General features: G+C 40.9%; 1 protein-coding gene across 1 annotated transcript; it reads right to left on the bottom strand.

Moving 5' to 3' along the window:
- Window positions 1-1516: 1516 nt before the first annotated feature.
- igfbp5a (insulin-like growth factor binding protein 5a) lies at window positions 1517-13473 on the bottom strand. The gene is made up of 4 exons (XM_066665204.1): window positions 12846-13473; window positions 7413-7618; window positions 7068-7187; window positions 1517-6300 (listed from the first exon to the last, which is right to left on the bottom strand). The coding sequence occupies exons 1-4, from the start codon at window positions 13207-13209 to the stop codon at window positions 6163-6165; spliced, it is 828 nt and encodes a 275-aa protein (XP_066521301.1). The 5' UTR covers window positions 13210-13473; the 3' UTR covers window positions 1517-6162.
- Window positions 13474-18084: the final 4611 nt, after the last annotated feature.

The following is an 18084-nucleotide window of genomic DNA, read 5'->3' as shown; positions in this document are numbered from 1 at the left end:
GGAGATTGGTGTGTTCTGTGTCTTTTCGTAGGTGGATTGGATGCGTGAAGCTGACCACTGGTGTGAAAGTGTGAGTGTGTGATGCCCTGCACTCTGTCTTGCACCCAGTGATCGCAGGTAGGCCTGGAACCACCATGACATTGATCATGCTGGAGCGGTTTCAGAAAATGAATGAATAATATCATCACTATATATTTATATTCGTATCATATTACTGATGAGCCTTTGAGCTCTGGTTATTGCAGTGTTCATGCATTCTTTCCAAGAAACAACAGTAGTTAAAAAAGCTTCTGTCAGAACACGTCTTCATGTCATATAATCACCTTGACAAATAGCAAGTGGTGGCTAGAAGGGGTAAAAAGACCATGAGGAGCTGACTGTGGAGCAGTGGAACTGCATTTCTTTTTGGCTTCATATAGCTCCATTGAATTCATTCACTGAAACCATTATTCATTCATTCATTATCTGTAAGCGCTTGTCCAGTTCAGGGTCGCAGGGTGGGTCCAGAGCCTACCTGGAATCACTGGGCGCAAGGCGGGAATACACTCTGAAGTGTATACAAACACACCTATGGACACTTTTGTGTCACCAGTCCACCTACCAATGTGTGTTTTTGGACTGTGGGAGGCACCTGGAGGAAACCCACGCGGACACTGGGAGAACACACCAACTCCTCAGACAGTCACCCAGAGCGGGAATCGAACCCACGAGCCCCTGGAGCTTTGTGACTGCGACACCACCTGCTGCGCCCCCGGCCACCCTTTAAACCATTAGTTAACCTTTATTTAATATTATTTAATATATATGGAATGATAGGAAGTTCTCCAAACCTTTTATAAGTTGAATTAATAAAAATGATATTAAAGCGTTCAAACCTGCCTGAATGCTAGGTGATATATGCAATCTTTGCTAATACTGCCATCTTGTGGTCTTTGCTAATAGTGCCACCTCGTGTGGGCTTAAATCTGGAGGTGGCATTCTGACAGAAATGTTTCACTTGAACAGAGAGCCCTGTGTGTATAAGAACAATCTAATATGTATTTCCTATTTAATAAGTGAGGGAAGGATTTGAAGTGTGTGGGCAGGTTATCATAATTTGTGGCTGCTATTTCTTAATCCTAATTGCCACAATTTGGAAACCATTTTCTAATTTACTTTACGTCACATGCACATTTTGTTCGTTTGAAGGCCATTTTTTTTATTTGCTCTCACAGTTTAAAAGTGATTCTCGTTTTCCTCAAATTTTGGGAATGCTTAATTTTGTAGTTTAATTGTGCACAGAAATGTGTGTGTGTGTGTGTGTGTGTGTGTCCCAATATGTATTTGGTCATCATAGATGACCTAACACACCTGTGTGTCCACTTTGCGTGTGTTTGAATAATTTACAATTGCAGTCAGACTAGTTTCCAGTTGCAGAAAGCCGGTGAATGTATGTTTAATAATTTTAATAAAGATTCCTTCTTTCAAAGTTTACCTCACAATGAGTGACACGCTGACCCAGTCATAAAACACAGTTCACACATGGCACAGAAATAGCCACATGATTTTTATTCTCATAATTGAGTACATAGCTATATTTAAATAAATGCTTTTTTCATTACAAAAGAGACAAAGGAAAGAGTACATAAATTATGCAGTGAATAAATACCACACACTAATATTCTGATGTCTTATGCAGAAATCCAACCTCTTGTCACACATGGTTACCAAATGCTTTACATTTTCGGTAACTCTTTAATGTAGGTCATCGTTCATAAGGCTATATAAGATTTTCTTGATATACATTGATCAGCCACAACATTAAAACTACTTCCTTGTTTCTATACTCACTGTTGGATTTATCAGCTCCACTGATTATGTGGTCCTACCTGTTGCTTTGCATATTTTATTAGCCCCCTTCACACCCTTAACCTTCCTCCTGTGTTAGCTTTCTGCTACTGTCTCTTATGTTAATGGGTCGGTTTTGACCCGTGTCTTAAATCAGCCATAAGACCCCCCTAAAAACAATTCACTATCAACCAATTTGTTTCTTACCTCTTGTTTACATTGTTATTCTTCATTATCCATGAAAGGATTGGTTTTAATTTTTCATTGTTGCAGACTGTCAACTGGAGATGTACACTCTACAAAACACAAACTCTAAACTGACTTGGCCTTACATGTCTGGACATGTCTGTATTTCCTTGTTTTGTGAAACAGACAAAGATAGAATCCCCTAACTGAAGCTGAAGTAGTTGTAGGAAGAGCTAGCTGTAGGCTGTTGGTGTAAAACAAGAGGAAGGTTAAATTGTCATTACCCCAACAAGGTCAAGAAGGAGCAGGTATTAATTCATCCGAAAACTTACATTTACGTTTCGGCATAGCTGCTCGAGATGAGGGTAGGTACCTGAGCTTTGTCTGACATAAACGAAGACTACTGACGTGCAGACTGACCAATTAAATGTTTACAGAGAAGGTTATCGACCAATAACGGTAGCTCTACAGTCAGACTGTGCAATCAGAAGACTTTAGGCTACTTCACCACGCCCCCTTCTCACTCAAGTGAACCAATCGGAGTAGGGGAGGGCGGGACTAGTTTGTGAACGAAACGCTTCTCTAAATTCTATGTAAGCTCTAAAAAAACAAAATCCGGGAAAAAGAGGACGTCTGGTCACCCTAGTATATCCTGTGGTACCCTGACTATTGACGAACATGGAGAAAGGGAGCTAGCAATGTTAGCAGAGCAACCGATGCAAATAAAAGGCAGACTGTAGTCTGTAATATTAGGACCACACAATGAACCCTACTAGTAAGAGCAGTTAATTAAAAGGTTAATGAGTGGAGAAACAACGATCGGTGTAAACGTCTATAAAAGGCTCATTCGAACAAGCACCATTTATCATAAAGGCTGCTTTAGTGAATTTCATGTCAGAATACACCTTTATAGACGTTTATGTAAGTTTATGTGTGATGTCATAAAAAGCTAATTTAGTAGTTATGTTTTTGAACAATGACCTGCAAAACAGTTACCCTTTTTTATCAAGAATATTTTTTGAAGAAAACGAGCCTTTCCTTGAAAGAACATCTCCAAGAAGAGGGGAGAAAAATCATACGTTTAATCGTTTTTTATAAAGACATCAAAAGGAGTTATTCGCTTGGTATGACTATGAACTTTGCACATAGATGGTTTCAGGAATATATTTAATTTGACCTCAAATATTTTATTCATCTTAAATTTTGTTTCTAAAATAGGCACGCCATAAACCCTGTCAGGCTGGTCCTCAAAATAAAGGTTACTATACATGCTACAGATCTCCCGCTACAGTGAGCTTCCCTCACGTGGAGTGGAATCGTCCTGCATACAAATATTATCATTAGAGGGATTTCATTTATTGTGAATCACATTTGAGTCTCTTAAAGTGCCAGAATCTTTATAGAGAGTGGCTTAAAAAGAAAAAAAAGAACATCAAAAGCTTTATGTACAATCACGCAACCTGCTGACATGAGCTCTGTTTCACAACTGTTTTACAAAACGTTGCCTGCTTGCTTCCTGAACTGATCAGTTCTCCAGAGGTGATAAAAGACCACTGAGATCATGCCATTGTCCTTGTAGTTGACTTCATGCCCATATTAGGAATTACAAATGGTTTCTGAATGGGACAAATTAATAACATTTTGGAAAATCACTGCTGTGGTAACAGTTCAAATCCAGTACATTATGTCAGAACAACTTATTTATTTATTTATTTTGTAAATGTTGATGCTTCCACTGCGTTACAGCATCAGAATAAGACGTGTGAGCAGACAGTACTATGCATCAAACTGACATAAGACTGGAAAAATGACCAATAACAATAAGCCAGCGATGTCCAGAGTAGTAGATCAGATGCACTACCAGCAGTAGGATACTGTTTGAGGAGCTAGTGCTGTTGGTAGTATTATTTTAACTCTAGGTAGTATTATTTAACCTTAAATATTACAGCTTCAAAATCATTGTGATGTTCCACTGACCTGTAACAAGGAGAACAAGGCCATTGTCATTGCTGCTCCAGACTCAGCGCTGCAGAAAATGCACTATGTAACAGGAAGGAGGAAAGTAGGGAACCAACCCCCCATTCCCTCTCCTCATTAATAATTTCAGGACAGTGCTATAAAAGTGCATTACACTCTGCAACAGTAGGAGGAGCAAAAATACCAGATTGTGTTCCTTTAAATTTGTTTAACATTATTTCAGTACACAGAAGTGTTAGCATAAATATAGATATTTTGAGTGCTACAGAACAAGGACAAAATGTACTGGAAACGTTTTCTTTATCACATTCACAAATCCTAATATGGGCATGACGTAGACTACACAATAACACATGACTTCAATGCAAGGTGTCGGGTACGCTTTATAAGAACAACACAAAATATTCATTAAAACAAATTGCTGAAGCACTATGAAATCTATTTGTGTGCCGAAAGCTCATTGTGTTTTTGGTATCGCCCACCTGTCATTTTGCATACAAACACACCATGGATTTGAATGCACTCGTGAACTGCAGAGGTTCTACTTTGAGTGTGTGTTTTTCCTCTCGTGATCTTGATGTAAATGAGAATTCAAATGTGTTAGAGTTGAAAAAAAAAAGGCACTGAGATTTCCATGAGAGCCAATGGCCCCCCCCAGGAGTGGCTGCCGGGGAGAGAGAAACGGCGAGGTGTTTTTTGTCCCATCCTGTATTCAAATGGGTAAGTCTCTCTACATTATGGCAAGCCACTGGAGTATACCACACATTTGCATATTCATACATGTTAAAGCCTATATCAAAAGATAGTGTCAGCTTTAACTGAGATGTAGACAATATACTATATGTCCAAAGCTGTGTAGACACCCATTTAGCTATTTTAAACAGCTGCACATTAGCCTAAAGCCACCTAAATGCACAATGCTAAGTATGGGTTAAAGCAGTATAACGCCCCCCAGATTTGACCTGTTGAGCTGGAGTGGCACATGTGGTTAAAAGTAATCAACCAACAAATCATCACTAATGTTTATGTTGACAAATGCCATCACATCATTCATTGTCTGTAACCATGGAATCACTGGGCACAGGGCAGGGATACACCCTGGAGGGGAAATCAGTCCTTCACCAAGCAACACACACTCCCACATTCACTCACACACTCACAACTATGGACAGTTTTGAGCAGCCAATCCAACCTGCCATGTGTTTTTGGACCATAGGAGGAAGCCAGAGCACCCGGAGGAAACCCACACAGACACGGGGAGAACACACCAAACTCATCAATCACCCAGAGCAGGGCTCGAGCCCACAACAGGCCACCGGAACAGTGTGACTGTGACACTACATGTTGCGCTACTGTGCCACTGCGCCACATGCTCACAGCAGTTTTCTAGCATCTAGTGTTAAGCCGTCCTAGAACAGTAGAGGCTGTTGCTACAGCAAAGTGGGACAAGTTCTTTAATACCCTTGATTGCATTAAATAAATAAATAAAATAAACATAAATAGGTGTCTACAAATCTTTGGCCAGACAGTTCTTCACAATTGCCTAGGATTCTAACTTGTGCTGTGCTCTTAAGATAAGGAAAAAAAAAACTGAGTTCGGAAAGCCAGAAGGCATTTCAAAAAGATAAGCTTACTTTCTGTAATCAGCTACAGCTGACAGTCACTGTAGGAGAAAGTGTGGGGCTGATAAAACCAGCACTGACAGTCATTCACATTGCACATCGACATGAGTTATGAACAAGAAAAGTACAAAAAAAAAAAAGTGGACAAGTGCTCCAAAGTGGACAGACACAATGGAATTTAGCCTCCCCTCACAATCCTACAGACCTCAAAATAGTGCCTAATATTGCTTGTATACCAATAGTAGTGAAAGATCTCCCATAACTCTATTATTGTTCTAATATGCAATATCTTAGAGCAGTGGGTAGACGTTTAAACATGTAATGGCAGTTTGTCGCTGAGATGAGTGACATTTGAGTCAAGGGATATGAGCTGTCAAATGGATATGAATGAGGTGCGTTATAATGCGGTATCTACTTTTTAACTCGGCCTGTCCTGAGCTTAAGCACAGCCTCTAATGTATTCTGATTTTTATAAAGTGATTGGCAGTGGATGGAATATGGCAGAATATGGAGAAGGGGTCTGTTTTCATGTCATCAAAGCAGAGAACCTTCACTCATTGTTATTGCTGTTGCTGTCCAGGTCTTTGCATTGGATGTCACCTCCGGTGTAGTCAGTACCTGGCATTATTACACCATACTTATCCACACACCAGCAAATGCCACGCTTCCGTCCCCTTGAGGGTTTACACTGTAACACAGAAAAAGATGGGGATATATTACTGCTGTCCAAAAAATCCTTCCAAATGCAGTGATGGAATATTGAAACTACTGTTAGGGTATTAGGGGAACAGAGAAAACACACAGGCTATTTCTGAAATATTTGATAAATTTGCATGTACTTATGAGTATATACATCATATTTTGCTGTTATATTACTCTACAATTAAACACAAGTGTCCAGACAGCAACACATTGCCAAAGACACAATGTTAGACTTGACAGAGGAGGTAAAGCTGATGTCACTATTTTGCTGATTAGGCACACCACTACAGCTAGGTCAAGATCACTGCAAACATTTATATGACTAATAAACACATTGCCTTATTGTTCACTGAAGAGGAAAGAATGAGTCCAACAGTTGTAATTATTCCCATCATAGGAGGTCATAACCTCTTTGGGATATCTGACCAAAATGGGCTAATGAGGAAGTCTCTAGATAGCATTTCACAGTGTTTACATTTAGCTTCATTAAATGCTAACTTATCAGCTAATCAGCCAAGACAATAAGCTGAATTCTAAGTGTGCTAAGAGACTAAACCCAAATCTCTTCAGAGCTGGTCTAGAAGGAAATCAGTTTGACACCCCTTCTTTACAAGGTTCCCAGCCAGCCTCCAACAATTGAATATTTATAGATATGTTGCGAAGAATATATAAGCTTAGCACTAGCTATCTCTATCTGCAGCATATTCAATAGAGAAGCTAAGCTGACTAAGGTTGCGTATGACTTGTTTGCACCTGTTTGCGTTTGAAGAAGCCCTTCCTGTCACAGTTGGGCAGATAGAGAGACAGAGCCATGATTCTTGGGGCATCCTTCATCCTCTGGATAACTCCATCCAGCTTCCTTCGACATGGCCCCTTCAGTAACAGAAGGGAAAATAAACAAATACATAACAAATCATTTTAAAAAAGTCAACAAAGAAGATTCACACACTGCCGTATATTTTAATCTATGGTCTTTTAACATCAGAGAAAAACTGATTAAATTTGATCTTATCACAATTTAATACCATGTATTCTATCTATGCCCTTAGATAGAGCAGGATTCTCTGTTGCCTGTTTAGCATGATCTGTAGGACTTACAATTTCCGACTGGTGTTTGTCTATACGGAAAGGTGAGTAGTCCGTGTTGCCCATCGTTAAAAGCTTTGCCTGTTTTCGCTTCTTGTCCTTGCGAACAGCGTGTGCCTTCTTATCGTTGATATGGTCCCGAGGGAACAAAGGAACCCTGACATGAGGAAGCAAATCGTCTGTCACCTCTAAAATCACCCCCTCTTGTGACTCACGATCTGCAGATAAAAAGAACCAGAACAACAACTTCTAGAATATGTTTCACTATTTTAACACATAAGAATACTTTTGACCAGCAGTATTATGTGTGTGTACATATCTAATTTGCTGCTTAGTGTCAATCCACCGTAGTTTATAAGTCATCTAATGTATTGTGTAGAGATCTACAGTATACCACTGTGTCTAACAGCCTGCAGAATTGAGGATTTAATATACATTTCATGTTTTTGTTAATCAATGTACTATTAGTAGAAATCTGAGAATGCTTTACACCACTACATCATATGTTAAGAATCTCAGAACTAAATCAACCTTGCTAAGTCTGCTAGCCTAGACCCAAAACTGTTGGTTAAGGATAAAACCAGTTTACATTAGTGGAAGTTTTGCATTTGGAGTCAGACAAAAAAAATAAATCTCAGAGAAACCCCTTTAGCAAGGGCACCAGATTTTTATACTTTCAGGGAAAAGATGTCTAGTAAGCTATCCAGTAGCTAACTCTGCTAATGAGTTTTCCTCATTGCAAGTGATTGAAAGACAGCAGCTATGGTTTTATGAGGTAAAATATTAAGTGTCCCTGTAATAATTTTAGCTATCCAACTTCTTTCTACATTTACCATCTAATGTCATAAAATGTTTTAAAGGCAACGTTCACGACTAATTAAATTGGAATAAAATTCAGAAGATGAATAAAAACTTACAGAGAAGTTCAACTTCAGCCACATATAAACAACAGTCGTTTTTTTTTTTTCAAACATATCATTCCACCTTAAAAGATGTGGAGCTTCTGAACGTAAACAAACCAGACAGAACTGCGGTTCTCCATAATCATAGATGTTCCCTTTTAAATCCCAAATTACATACTATTGCAGCATATTGACAACAGATAAAATAAGTTAATCCAAGTCCAATGTCTTTTTATCTTTTTTTTTTTTTAAAGAAAGGGGTACCTCTTTCTTCTTGTATTAATGATAATTTGAAGACATGCTGCAATATGTCAAGCAGATGAACCTTTCTGGAAGTAAACTTCACCCAACCCCACTCCTGGAATTTGCTTTATGTTAGCTCCCTCAGGGTAGCATAATCCTAGCTTCTTAAATGTAGACTGCTAGGTCATGAATGTAGGTGCGCATTTCAGCTGAAAAAGACTGTGGTTAAGCATTCAGGAGTTACAAGTTACACAAAATGAATGATATCCTAAAGACCCAGACAGGCTTTATCCAGCCCAGCTGCATAAACACGACACAAAAGAGTCTTCAGAGCATGACCGGGATGTTCTACACATTGACTGCTATCTGCCATAATTCTGACACGAAATGCTAGCGTTCTGCTCTTTGCTTTGAATCGGTTGATTACATTAACGCTTGCCACCCTCATTCATGACACTGGCCTTCCTCCTCCCTCATTCTGGCCTTGTATCTGCAGAGTAGATGCTGCAGCTCAGTTTTTCCATGTGCAAGGGTCCCCCTTGTAGAGGAGGCTTAGAAAGACTAATGTTCAGCATCTGACAGCCAGCCAGGCCTTTGGAAAGCAGCCAACAGTGCTTAGTCATGTGTAGATGACTCTTCTCCCCTCTACTCTCTGTCTCTGTCAGTCTTTCTCTCTGTTCCTATGTCTCAGATGCATGTGTGTTTATGCACAATGTGGATACCAGTTTATTCCATGTTTCTTCTAAAATCAAGGCATTAACAGGGAGTTTGTTCTTTGCTTTATTGCTGTAACAGCTTCTTCTGTTCTAGGAGAGATTTTACAATCGATGCTGGAACATTGCTCTGAAGATCTGATGGAAGCCATGAGATAATTAGTGAGATCAGATCATATACCGATGCTGGATGATTAGTTCCAGATCATAGATTCCATTTCAGTTCATCCCAAAGTTTGGTGCACTGAAGAGAACAAACTCCAATATTATACGTCCAAACTTTGGACATATGATTGATTCAATTATAACAGACAAATACTGACTGATTTCACAGTGAGCTAAGTGTCACAATAGTGAAAGCTATCCCTAGACCTTCCAAGACCTCAAGCAGAATAATAGGTTAATCATTTCTTACATTTTGGCATTGATTACAGATTAGATCAATTCTTCTGAATAGCCTCTTTATGTAAGCAACATTGGGTTTTATATTAAAGAAGGCCTAGGTTTATTGTACTAACTATGAGATGGTAGTAATATGACTCAGGCTTTATTTTGCATTCTTTCATTCTTCCTTTCTTTCCTCCAGCTGCGACGCACTTTCTCCACATGTGAGAGCCAAGTGAAAGCGGTATGACTTGCTGTAAAACTTTATTAGGAGAAATCACTCAGGGCTGCCAGAGGAATAGTTGACATGCATATTTCATTTGGCGTGCTGCGTATGTAAAAGACGCAGACATAAACTCCAAAAAGGAAAAAAAGAAGGAAAAAAATAGAGCCATTTGGTCACATGGAGTTGCAAGAGAAGTAACTGGGAACATGAATGACAAAAGAAAACTCAGTTTTCCTGTTTTGCTTATGACATTTTGCAATCTTCCAACTTTTTCCACTTTAGCACTTCCTCAAATGAAGACAAGGCCCTAAATCACTTTAACCCAACTGCCAGTGAGTGATACAGCGCATGGCTTTTTAATTGAGCACTGAAATGACATATGCCCACTTCAATTCCTCTCCCAGGCGACTCTAGCCTCCTGCCTGAGTGCTGTGTCCAGCTGTATAGCATGAGTAATCAGGTCCCTGGGACTGACCCCCTCCTGGGCTCTCCCCCGTCCACTGCAGAGGAGCTAAGCGGCTGGGGAAACAGGGTCACACCGGATAAGCAAATCTCCCAAGCCCTTCCTGACGCCATCACCAGCGAATCAGCAGAGGCTATTCCTCTGACACTGATTCCACAGAAACCGACGCAATAAATCAAGCCCTGGGCTTCCGCTTTTCTCTCTTAATCTGTTGCGGTATCATCTGGCAAGTTCGCTTTTTTTTTCTTTCTTTCTTTGAAATCCTGTTAACAGGATCGTAGTTCACGATGATTTTCTTCTTCTTGAGGGATGTCACTTGTGAGAGGCTGGGGCTCCTAATCTGAGAGCGGTCTTCTGGGAATCCATGCTAATCTGAGCTCGGCCATGCCCCGAGAGCGCTCACACCTGACCTTGATCTCCTGCCTGCACCTTCTTTTGCTCTTTCAGCCTTTCTTTTCTCTTCTCTCCCTTTTTTGAAGGCTTCTGAGTTTTTTCTCTCATAGAAAAGAACCAGAAAAGTAACTTTTCTGTTTACTTTAGTTTGTCTTTTCTATTGCTAAATATAACACTTATGAGGTTAAATAAAACCACCATGTCTTTTCTCTCTCTATATATTTGCAATTAACTCTCTCTCTCTCTCTCTCTCTCTCTCTCTCTCTCACCATCTGTGGCGAGAGCAGGAAGGAGTGCAACATGATGAGTGCAACACAGCCTCTTACTAAAGGATTCTGCTGAATCACCACACAGCCGTCATCAAACTTGCATAAATTCAAAGAGAGGTACAGTGACAGGAAGCAAATTTAGAGGAAGATACCTATGCATTATAAATTCCTGACTGATCTTATATGTTTCTAAACCTTATTATATAGGGCCAAGGTCATTTGAGAGCACAGTAATCATGACTGTATTCTCTATACAAACAATCACACAGTTCACACTGCCTCTTAAGAAAATAATCTGATATAGAACTTTAACCTTTTTTTAATTTTTAGTTATTTTTAAATACTGCAGTCTATTTATGCATGTTTCAAAATGTCCCATACAACATAAATACCATGTAACTGTCAAAAAATACCCATTTTAGCCAGTGTATTCATTTTTAACACACTGCCATAGAGAACATACCATTATACAATACAACATTGTACACTAGTACTTTAATACCTTACCCAGTAGTTCTGTAATTACTATAATCACCATAATTCATGATATTTTATCTATCACTCTATGCTTTTACACTTTCATGGTATTTTAGTACTTAACTAGTACTTAAACTTTTAAATAAATTTTTTATATCTCAAATTAATACTTTGACATTTTAGTATGTAATTTTACTTATTTAACCTTAAACTATGTGTAAATGAATATATTTCTAATCCACAAACATGTTAACTACAATTTGAAAAGTCAGTGTAGTACTTTAATAGTTCAAATGAACAGAACTTAATTCTGTACCTGTTTATACCTATTTATACATTACTAATTTTTCTGTAGTACTTTAATTGCTACTTTAGTGTTTAACTAGCTCATGAACACTGGTATTTATACTATTACATTTTAAGAAATATATTTCTAGTTTAATGGCATTGCCAACCAAATTTAATACCACGTAATACTTACATACTTTACATTTTTGTTTCATGAATATTTTAATAAATACATTAACTAATACTTTAAGACGTAGCTAATTGAAGAGTGTAAACTCTATTTTAGTACTCTGAGTATTATGCCTTAGTCAAGTACTGTCATACTTTAAGTAACATTTTAATACTGTGTTTATTACATTAACATTTTCCTACTATTTTAATAAATTTGCTAGTTTTAAGTATTAACTGAATAGTGTATGTGGTACTGTACATAGTATTTGTGTACGTAAATACTATCATATTTTTAACGACTACATTTTTAGGTTGCACTTTTACGATGCATTTTGTACTTTAGCATTTTTTATATTACTACAAGAGTACTGTCACATTATATTACCACTATAATACTTTAAATATTACTTTAACACTGTGTCAATGGCATTAGTATTTTACTAATATTTTAATGTAGTACTTGTGTGGTGTTAGTTGTACTTTAGTATTTCATATAATAACAGTAGCACTGTCCTACTTTTTAACAGCAATTAAGCCACTATTGTACTCGTTTTTTATGAGTGAACGATGAACACTGTAAATTGTAGATCTACTTTAATATTTGAACTAATACTTTGATACTTTAACAGTACTGTGTTTGTTACATATTTTATTTTAGAAGTTACTGGAAGTAGCAGGTTACTTTAAGGTTGTAATCATTGCTTTAGTAATTGAAATTATTTAGTGAATGCCCTACTTTATGTTTTAAAGGTATCAAAGCAATGCTAGTCTCCATCTTCTTTGATGAAGCGCGTGAACCGCCTGCACGTGCATCACTAAACTAAACCCAGTCTCTTCTCTGGGTCGCGCGAGGGTTCCAATCCACTCCACCCAAACCACCCCCGTTCCCCCCTCCCGTCCCCAGTTGGTAACTCACCCCGCGCGGTGTATGTGTGTTTGTGCGTGAGCTTGTACAGCTTCTCGTTGGTGCACGCTCCCTTGCCGTGAAGCAGCGCGTGCAGCGGCTTCTCCTCGCCGGCGCGCGGCAAGCAGCGCAGTCCTCGCGCGCAAGTGCCCGTGTACACGCCGCACGCTTGGCCCTCCGCGAGCGCGCACGTCGTGCAGCAGCCGCAGCCGGGCTCCTTCACGAGCTGACAGCCCGGCGGCACAGGCGCGCACAGCGCCAGCGCCTTCTCGTCGCATGGCTCGCACGGTACGTACGAGGCGAGCAGCAGCAGGCGGCGGGGAACGGCGCACGAGAGGGCGAGCGCCAGCCACGCGCACACGCGCACGAGCATCATCCGGAGAGCGCTACGAAGGTAGGCTAGTGAAAGGAAAGCGCTTGAGGTCACACTAATCCACTGTCCAGGGTGAAGCGCTTTGGAAACGTCGCAGTCAGAACACAGTTCACGAGTTCCCCTTTGAGCAACAGAACGGCGCAGGGTCGACTTCAGCCTGTGCGCGCGCCCTTTCCTCTCCACAGTCCTCAGCAGCAGCAGCAGCGGGAGCGCGCTGTCTGTTCTTCCACGCGCGAGCCCCAAGCACGTAGACTCGCTCGAGCTCTAGCAAAGTGTCAGCAAAGCAGGCGAGCAGCGTGCACATGTTAAGCATGAGAGCAAGGGAAGGGAGGGGGAGGGTGAGGGCAGGCTTCCCTTCATTTAAAGCTACTGAGTCCTGGGGCGGACCCTGACAGAGCAGCACTTCACTCACATTCACACACAGTATCAACACATACACAGCTCACACATAACAAACAACGCAGGACAACACTGACCAGAACCTGAAATTGCAAGATTTGAATGGGCACCAGTATGAAATGCTTTTGTTGCTGATTAATAGTAGCTTATCACTTACAATTACATATATGCTATTTAGCAGACACCCTTAACTGACCATTGATGCAAGCCTTTAAACTCTCACATGCAGATTTTTACCCAGAGGAGCTAAATGTCCGTAATATTTGTACCGGACATTACTCAGACGTTTTCCTGCCAGCCCCCTAGTTCAAAAATGTCCAAGTGAGAACATGTGTGAATAGAGCTGCTAAAGAAAATAGTACTGTGCCACACTGGCACCGCTACATATACACTGCCCCATGCCTAAAGCACGCCAAACATTCCAGCTTTGAGAATGTGTCAGATGTGGAAAATAACCAGACCTAATTCTCTGGACCTTTTCTGGACGTCATACGTGAAAATGCCTTTAGATATGACTCTGCATCTTCGCTTCCATTCCTCTGTTCATACACAAATCCCTGCCTCTATCAAATGCAGCTCAAAAGCCCCATACAAGTTGACAGGACTGGTTCCTTATAGGTTTATGACATAGGAAACCCTGGCTGTCTGGTGTTGACTACTTATGGCACTTTTTCGCTGCCTGGTACCTACTCGGCTCCACTTGGCTTTTCCAAGAGGCAAATCTGGTGCCTGGTACTAGGTACCTTTTTGTTAGCACCTGGTTCATGGTTCCTAGCTAAACCATGAGATGTAAACCTTGCAGAGCGCAGATTGTCCAGAGAGACTTGTCACTCTGCATGATGAAATGCAGATATCCAACACAAAGTTGCCATCTGTAAAATCTCCAAGCTACAGTAGAGATCACATTTGTTTTTAATCCGACTCACAACAGCAGCTTATAAAATTACGCCATGGACTTTTGAAGAGCTTCAAACATTCCTTGGATTTGTGGCGGATAAAAAAACATTCAGCGAGAGCTGGAGGGTGTAAAAAGAAGTGAAAAACTACTGATCTGTCTGAACTGATCCGGCTAAGCTGTGTTTAGTCCCAAAAAACAAAGAAACAACACACAAACACACAGTGAGTAAACCATGTTTACTGTTACCTCCACTGTTTTTGTGGTTTCCAAAACCCACTGTTCCCATTAGTGATTGTGTTTTGCGACTTCACTAGCTACTTTTTTTTTTTTTTTTTGCAAAAGGAACCAGATATCAGGTGCCAAAATATCAAATAGAATGGAGTAGTGTAGGTACCATGCAGTCGAAAAAAGTCCCATTATTGCACTCATCATACGTTTTCTAGCACGTAAACAACAAAACACAGGCATGTTCACTACAGTGGGTCTTTAAACAGAGCTTGGTTGTCTATTCAGACAGTACAAACCCACTATATTTGTCCATCCAACATTTCTTCAGAAATCAAATGTTCATCAGGACTCTGTTCCCCTTTGCTGCAGCAACATCTTCTTACTAGTCCTCTCGGAAGGCTGTACACTACACGCTGGAACATGTCTCTGATGACCATGAGATCATTACTGAGGTCAGGTGCTGATGTTGGAGGATTAGTTCAGGATCACAGGAACACTACTCCAGTTCATCTATCACTCCATAACTGTAGAGAACATAAGGTTGAGGGGCTCTATACCCCTCTAGCCAATGCTTGGCACCGACATTAGACCTTCGATGTCCATGTCAGGTAAAGATTTTCTATGAAGATTATACAAAAGCTGTTGTCACCGTTGGAGATAGGTGTCTTGGGGCTGTGTGTAGTGAAGTGGTGCTGCAGTAGTGTCGCTGTCACACAGATCCAGGGCCCTGGGGTTTTGGGTTCAGTCCACACTTTGAGTCACTGTCCAGGAGTTTGTTGGGTTCTCCCTGTGTCTGCATGGGTTTCCTCTGGGTTCTGCAGTTTCCACCCACAGTCCAAAAAAAAAAACATGCTGGTAGGTGGATTAATTGTTTAAAAGTGTGCATAGATGTGACTGCATGAGTGTGTGTTTCCCTGTGATGGGCTGGAGTCCTGTCAAGTGTGTGTTCCTGCATTAGGCCCAGTGATTCCAGGTAGGCTGTGAAACTAGTTCAACCGTGAAGCAGCTACAGAAAATGAATGGATGTCTAAGTGCATCTTAAAGTCGCTGTGTTCATTAGTGTTAAGAGGCATTAAAAACAAGTGTAGTTCAGTGGTTCCCAAAGTTGGGGGTGCGCCCCCTTATGGGGTAATGGAACTGTTGCGGGGCAAATCAATGAGATACATAATGCATGTCACTTGTAATAATTGTGGGTTCAAGTCCCGCACCGGGTGAGGAGTGTGGTGTGTTCTCCCTGTGTCTGTGTGGGTTTCTTCTGGGTGACTGTCTGTGAGGAGTGTGGTGTGTTCTCCCTTTGTCTGTGTGGGTTTCCTCCGGGTGACTGTCTGTGAGGAGTGGGGTGTGTTCTCCCTGTGTCTGTGTGGGTTTCCTCCGGGTGACTGTCTGTGAGGAGTGTGGTGTGTGCTCCCTGTGTCTGCGTGGGTTTCCTTCGGGTGACTGTCTGTGAGGAGTGTGGTGTGTTCTCCCTGTGTCTGCGTGGGTTTCCTCCGGGTGACTGTCTGTGAGGAGTGTGGTGTGTGCTCCCTGTGTCTGCGTGGGTTTCCTCCGGGTATTCCAGTTTCCTCCCACAGTCCAAAAACACATGTTGGTAGGTGGATTGACGACTCAAAAATGTCCGTAGGTGTGAGTGTGTAAGTGAACGTGTGTGTGTGTGTGTCTGTGTTGCCCTGTGAAGGACTGGCGCCCCTTCCAGGGTGTGTTCCTGCCTTGTGCCCAATGATTCCAGGTAGGCTCTGGACCCACCGCAACCCTGAACTGGATAAGCGCTTACAGATAATGAATGAATGAATGAATGAGTATTTCAGAGTGCACAAATCTTCTGGGGCATATATGTCCAAAGTTGCCTTTCACAGGCTGGACTTCTCTCATTGTTGGTATTTACAGAAATGGTTATATAAAGAAGCATCCCTTGAAAAAGAACCAAATATGGTTCTCCTGTGGCATCCCTTCAAAAATGAACATGGGCTTGGAACACATACAAATTTTCATGTCGGGTTTGTTACAGTAATTAAAACCTTAGGGCATACTTAATGGAAATAAGTATTAGCTAAAACTGATATATTTTCCATGTCATTAATGTGCCGCTCACCTAGAAAGACCCAACAGTGTTTTCTTCTTTGGGAGCAACAGTAGCAGGATGTGTGCCAAGTTCTGTACACAGCCATCTCGTGACGTGACACGGCTTGACACACGACTTCTGAAGACGAAGCCAAGTGGGCTGGAGCCATGTATTTTTCCCCTGCTGTGAGTAAGTGACAGATGTGCCCAAAAACACCATCAGAAAAGCGTCAAAGTCAAGAGCCTGATTAGAGCAGGCTATCAGATTCAGAATCAGTGCAGGAGCTGCTTGGTTTGGCTCTGGGAAGGAGATGACAGATGCCTTGCTCTTTTGCAAAACAGTTGCTCTAGCTCCGCTGCCAGTTGTTTTACATTAGCAATAAATCTGAGAATGCCATACAGTGCCCTGAATGTATTTTTCAAATCAGCTGAGGGAGGCTTCCTCTAAAAATCCCCCCTGCCTCAGGAGCCTGGTTTGGCTGAGGTGAGTTTTGTTTTGAGGTGGGAGCCAAAAGTTAGTCAGTATGAGGTCTGCAGCTGGCAATGAAGTCTTGTAAAGCATGCTTTCATGGTGTATAGACTAAAAAAAAGAGGCAGTGGGGTTTGAAAGCTAGTATGCATTGACATGATGACCATAATGTGGGTTTTTGGAACACAACAAGATAGATATGTTTCTAGGCATTTGGGACAAACGGAGGCCATGTAATTATCTATTATTCTTCTTTCAACTAGTTGAATAGAACAAATTTTCCAGTGCATTTGCACATTAGTGTGGGTTTCTGGAGCCTATCAACCCACAAACTATAAGACAAAACTATGTAGTTAGCTTTTTGCAGGCTGTGTAAGTCAGAAAACATAGGACAAAATGAGGTATTTTGATTTTGCTCCCCTTCCTTCGTCAAGCACCGAGACTTTACACTTGTACCCCCCCCTTGGTCTGAGTATCTCTAATCATAGTGGACCCATGTTTATTTTAGAGAGGCATTACAAGCTGAAACAGGCACAATGAACAAAGTACTGAACATAAATGGCAAAAATGAAAAGAAAACCTGGCTAAACACAAAAGCTTCTGCTTGCTCACTTCTTACTCCTGTGCACTCGCGCCTGGACAAACCGTGGCTCATTATCATTTAAAGGAACATGGCTATTTAGACAGATTATGAATTGTGCCATTGTGTTGAATCCTTGTGGTCATTTGATCAAAGAATTTCACAAATGCTTCCTTGAGACCCTAAGGAAATATGTTAACTTATCGAAATGATAAAATACGTCACCTTAAAGATGCACTCACTGCA

The sequence above is a fragment of the Hoplias malabaricus genome, chromosome 3, assembly GCF_029633855.1.
Source record: "Hoplias malabaricus isolate fHopMal1 chromosome 3, fHopMal1.hap1, whole genome shotgun sequence".
Lineage (NCBI taxonomy): Eukaryota > Metazoa > Chordata > Actinopteri > Characiformes > Erythrinidae > Hoplias > Hoplias malabaricus.
This window is presented reverse-complemented; position numbering and strand designations above follow the sequence as displayed.

What these genes read in the sequence shown, in the direction of transcription:
- igfbp5a (XM_066665204.1), bottom strand. Translation starts at nt 13,209, where the DNA reads ATGATGCTCGTGCGCGTGTGCGCGTGGCTGGCGCTCGCCCTCTCGTGC. An exon ending in ACAAACACCAGTCGGAAATT is followed by an intron (nt 7,188 to 7,412) that starts GTAAGTCCTACA and finishes CTGTTACTGAAG; the next exon opens with GGGCCATGTCGAAGGAAGCT. An exon ending in GCTTCTTCAAACGCAAACAG is followed by an intron (nt 6,301 to 7,067) that starts GTGCAAACAAGT and finishes TCTGTGTTACAG; the next exon opens with TGTAAACCCTCAAGGGGACG.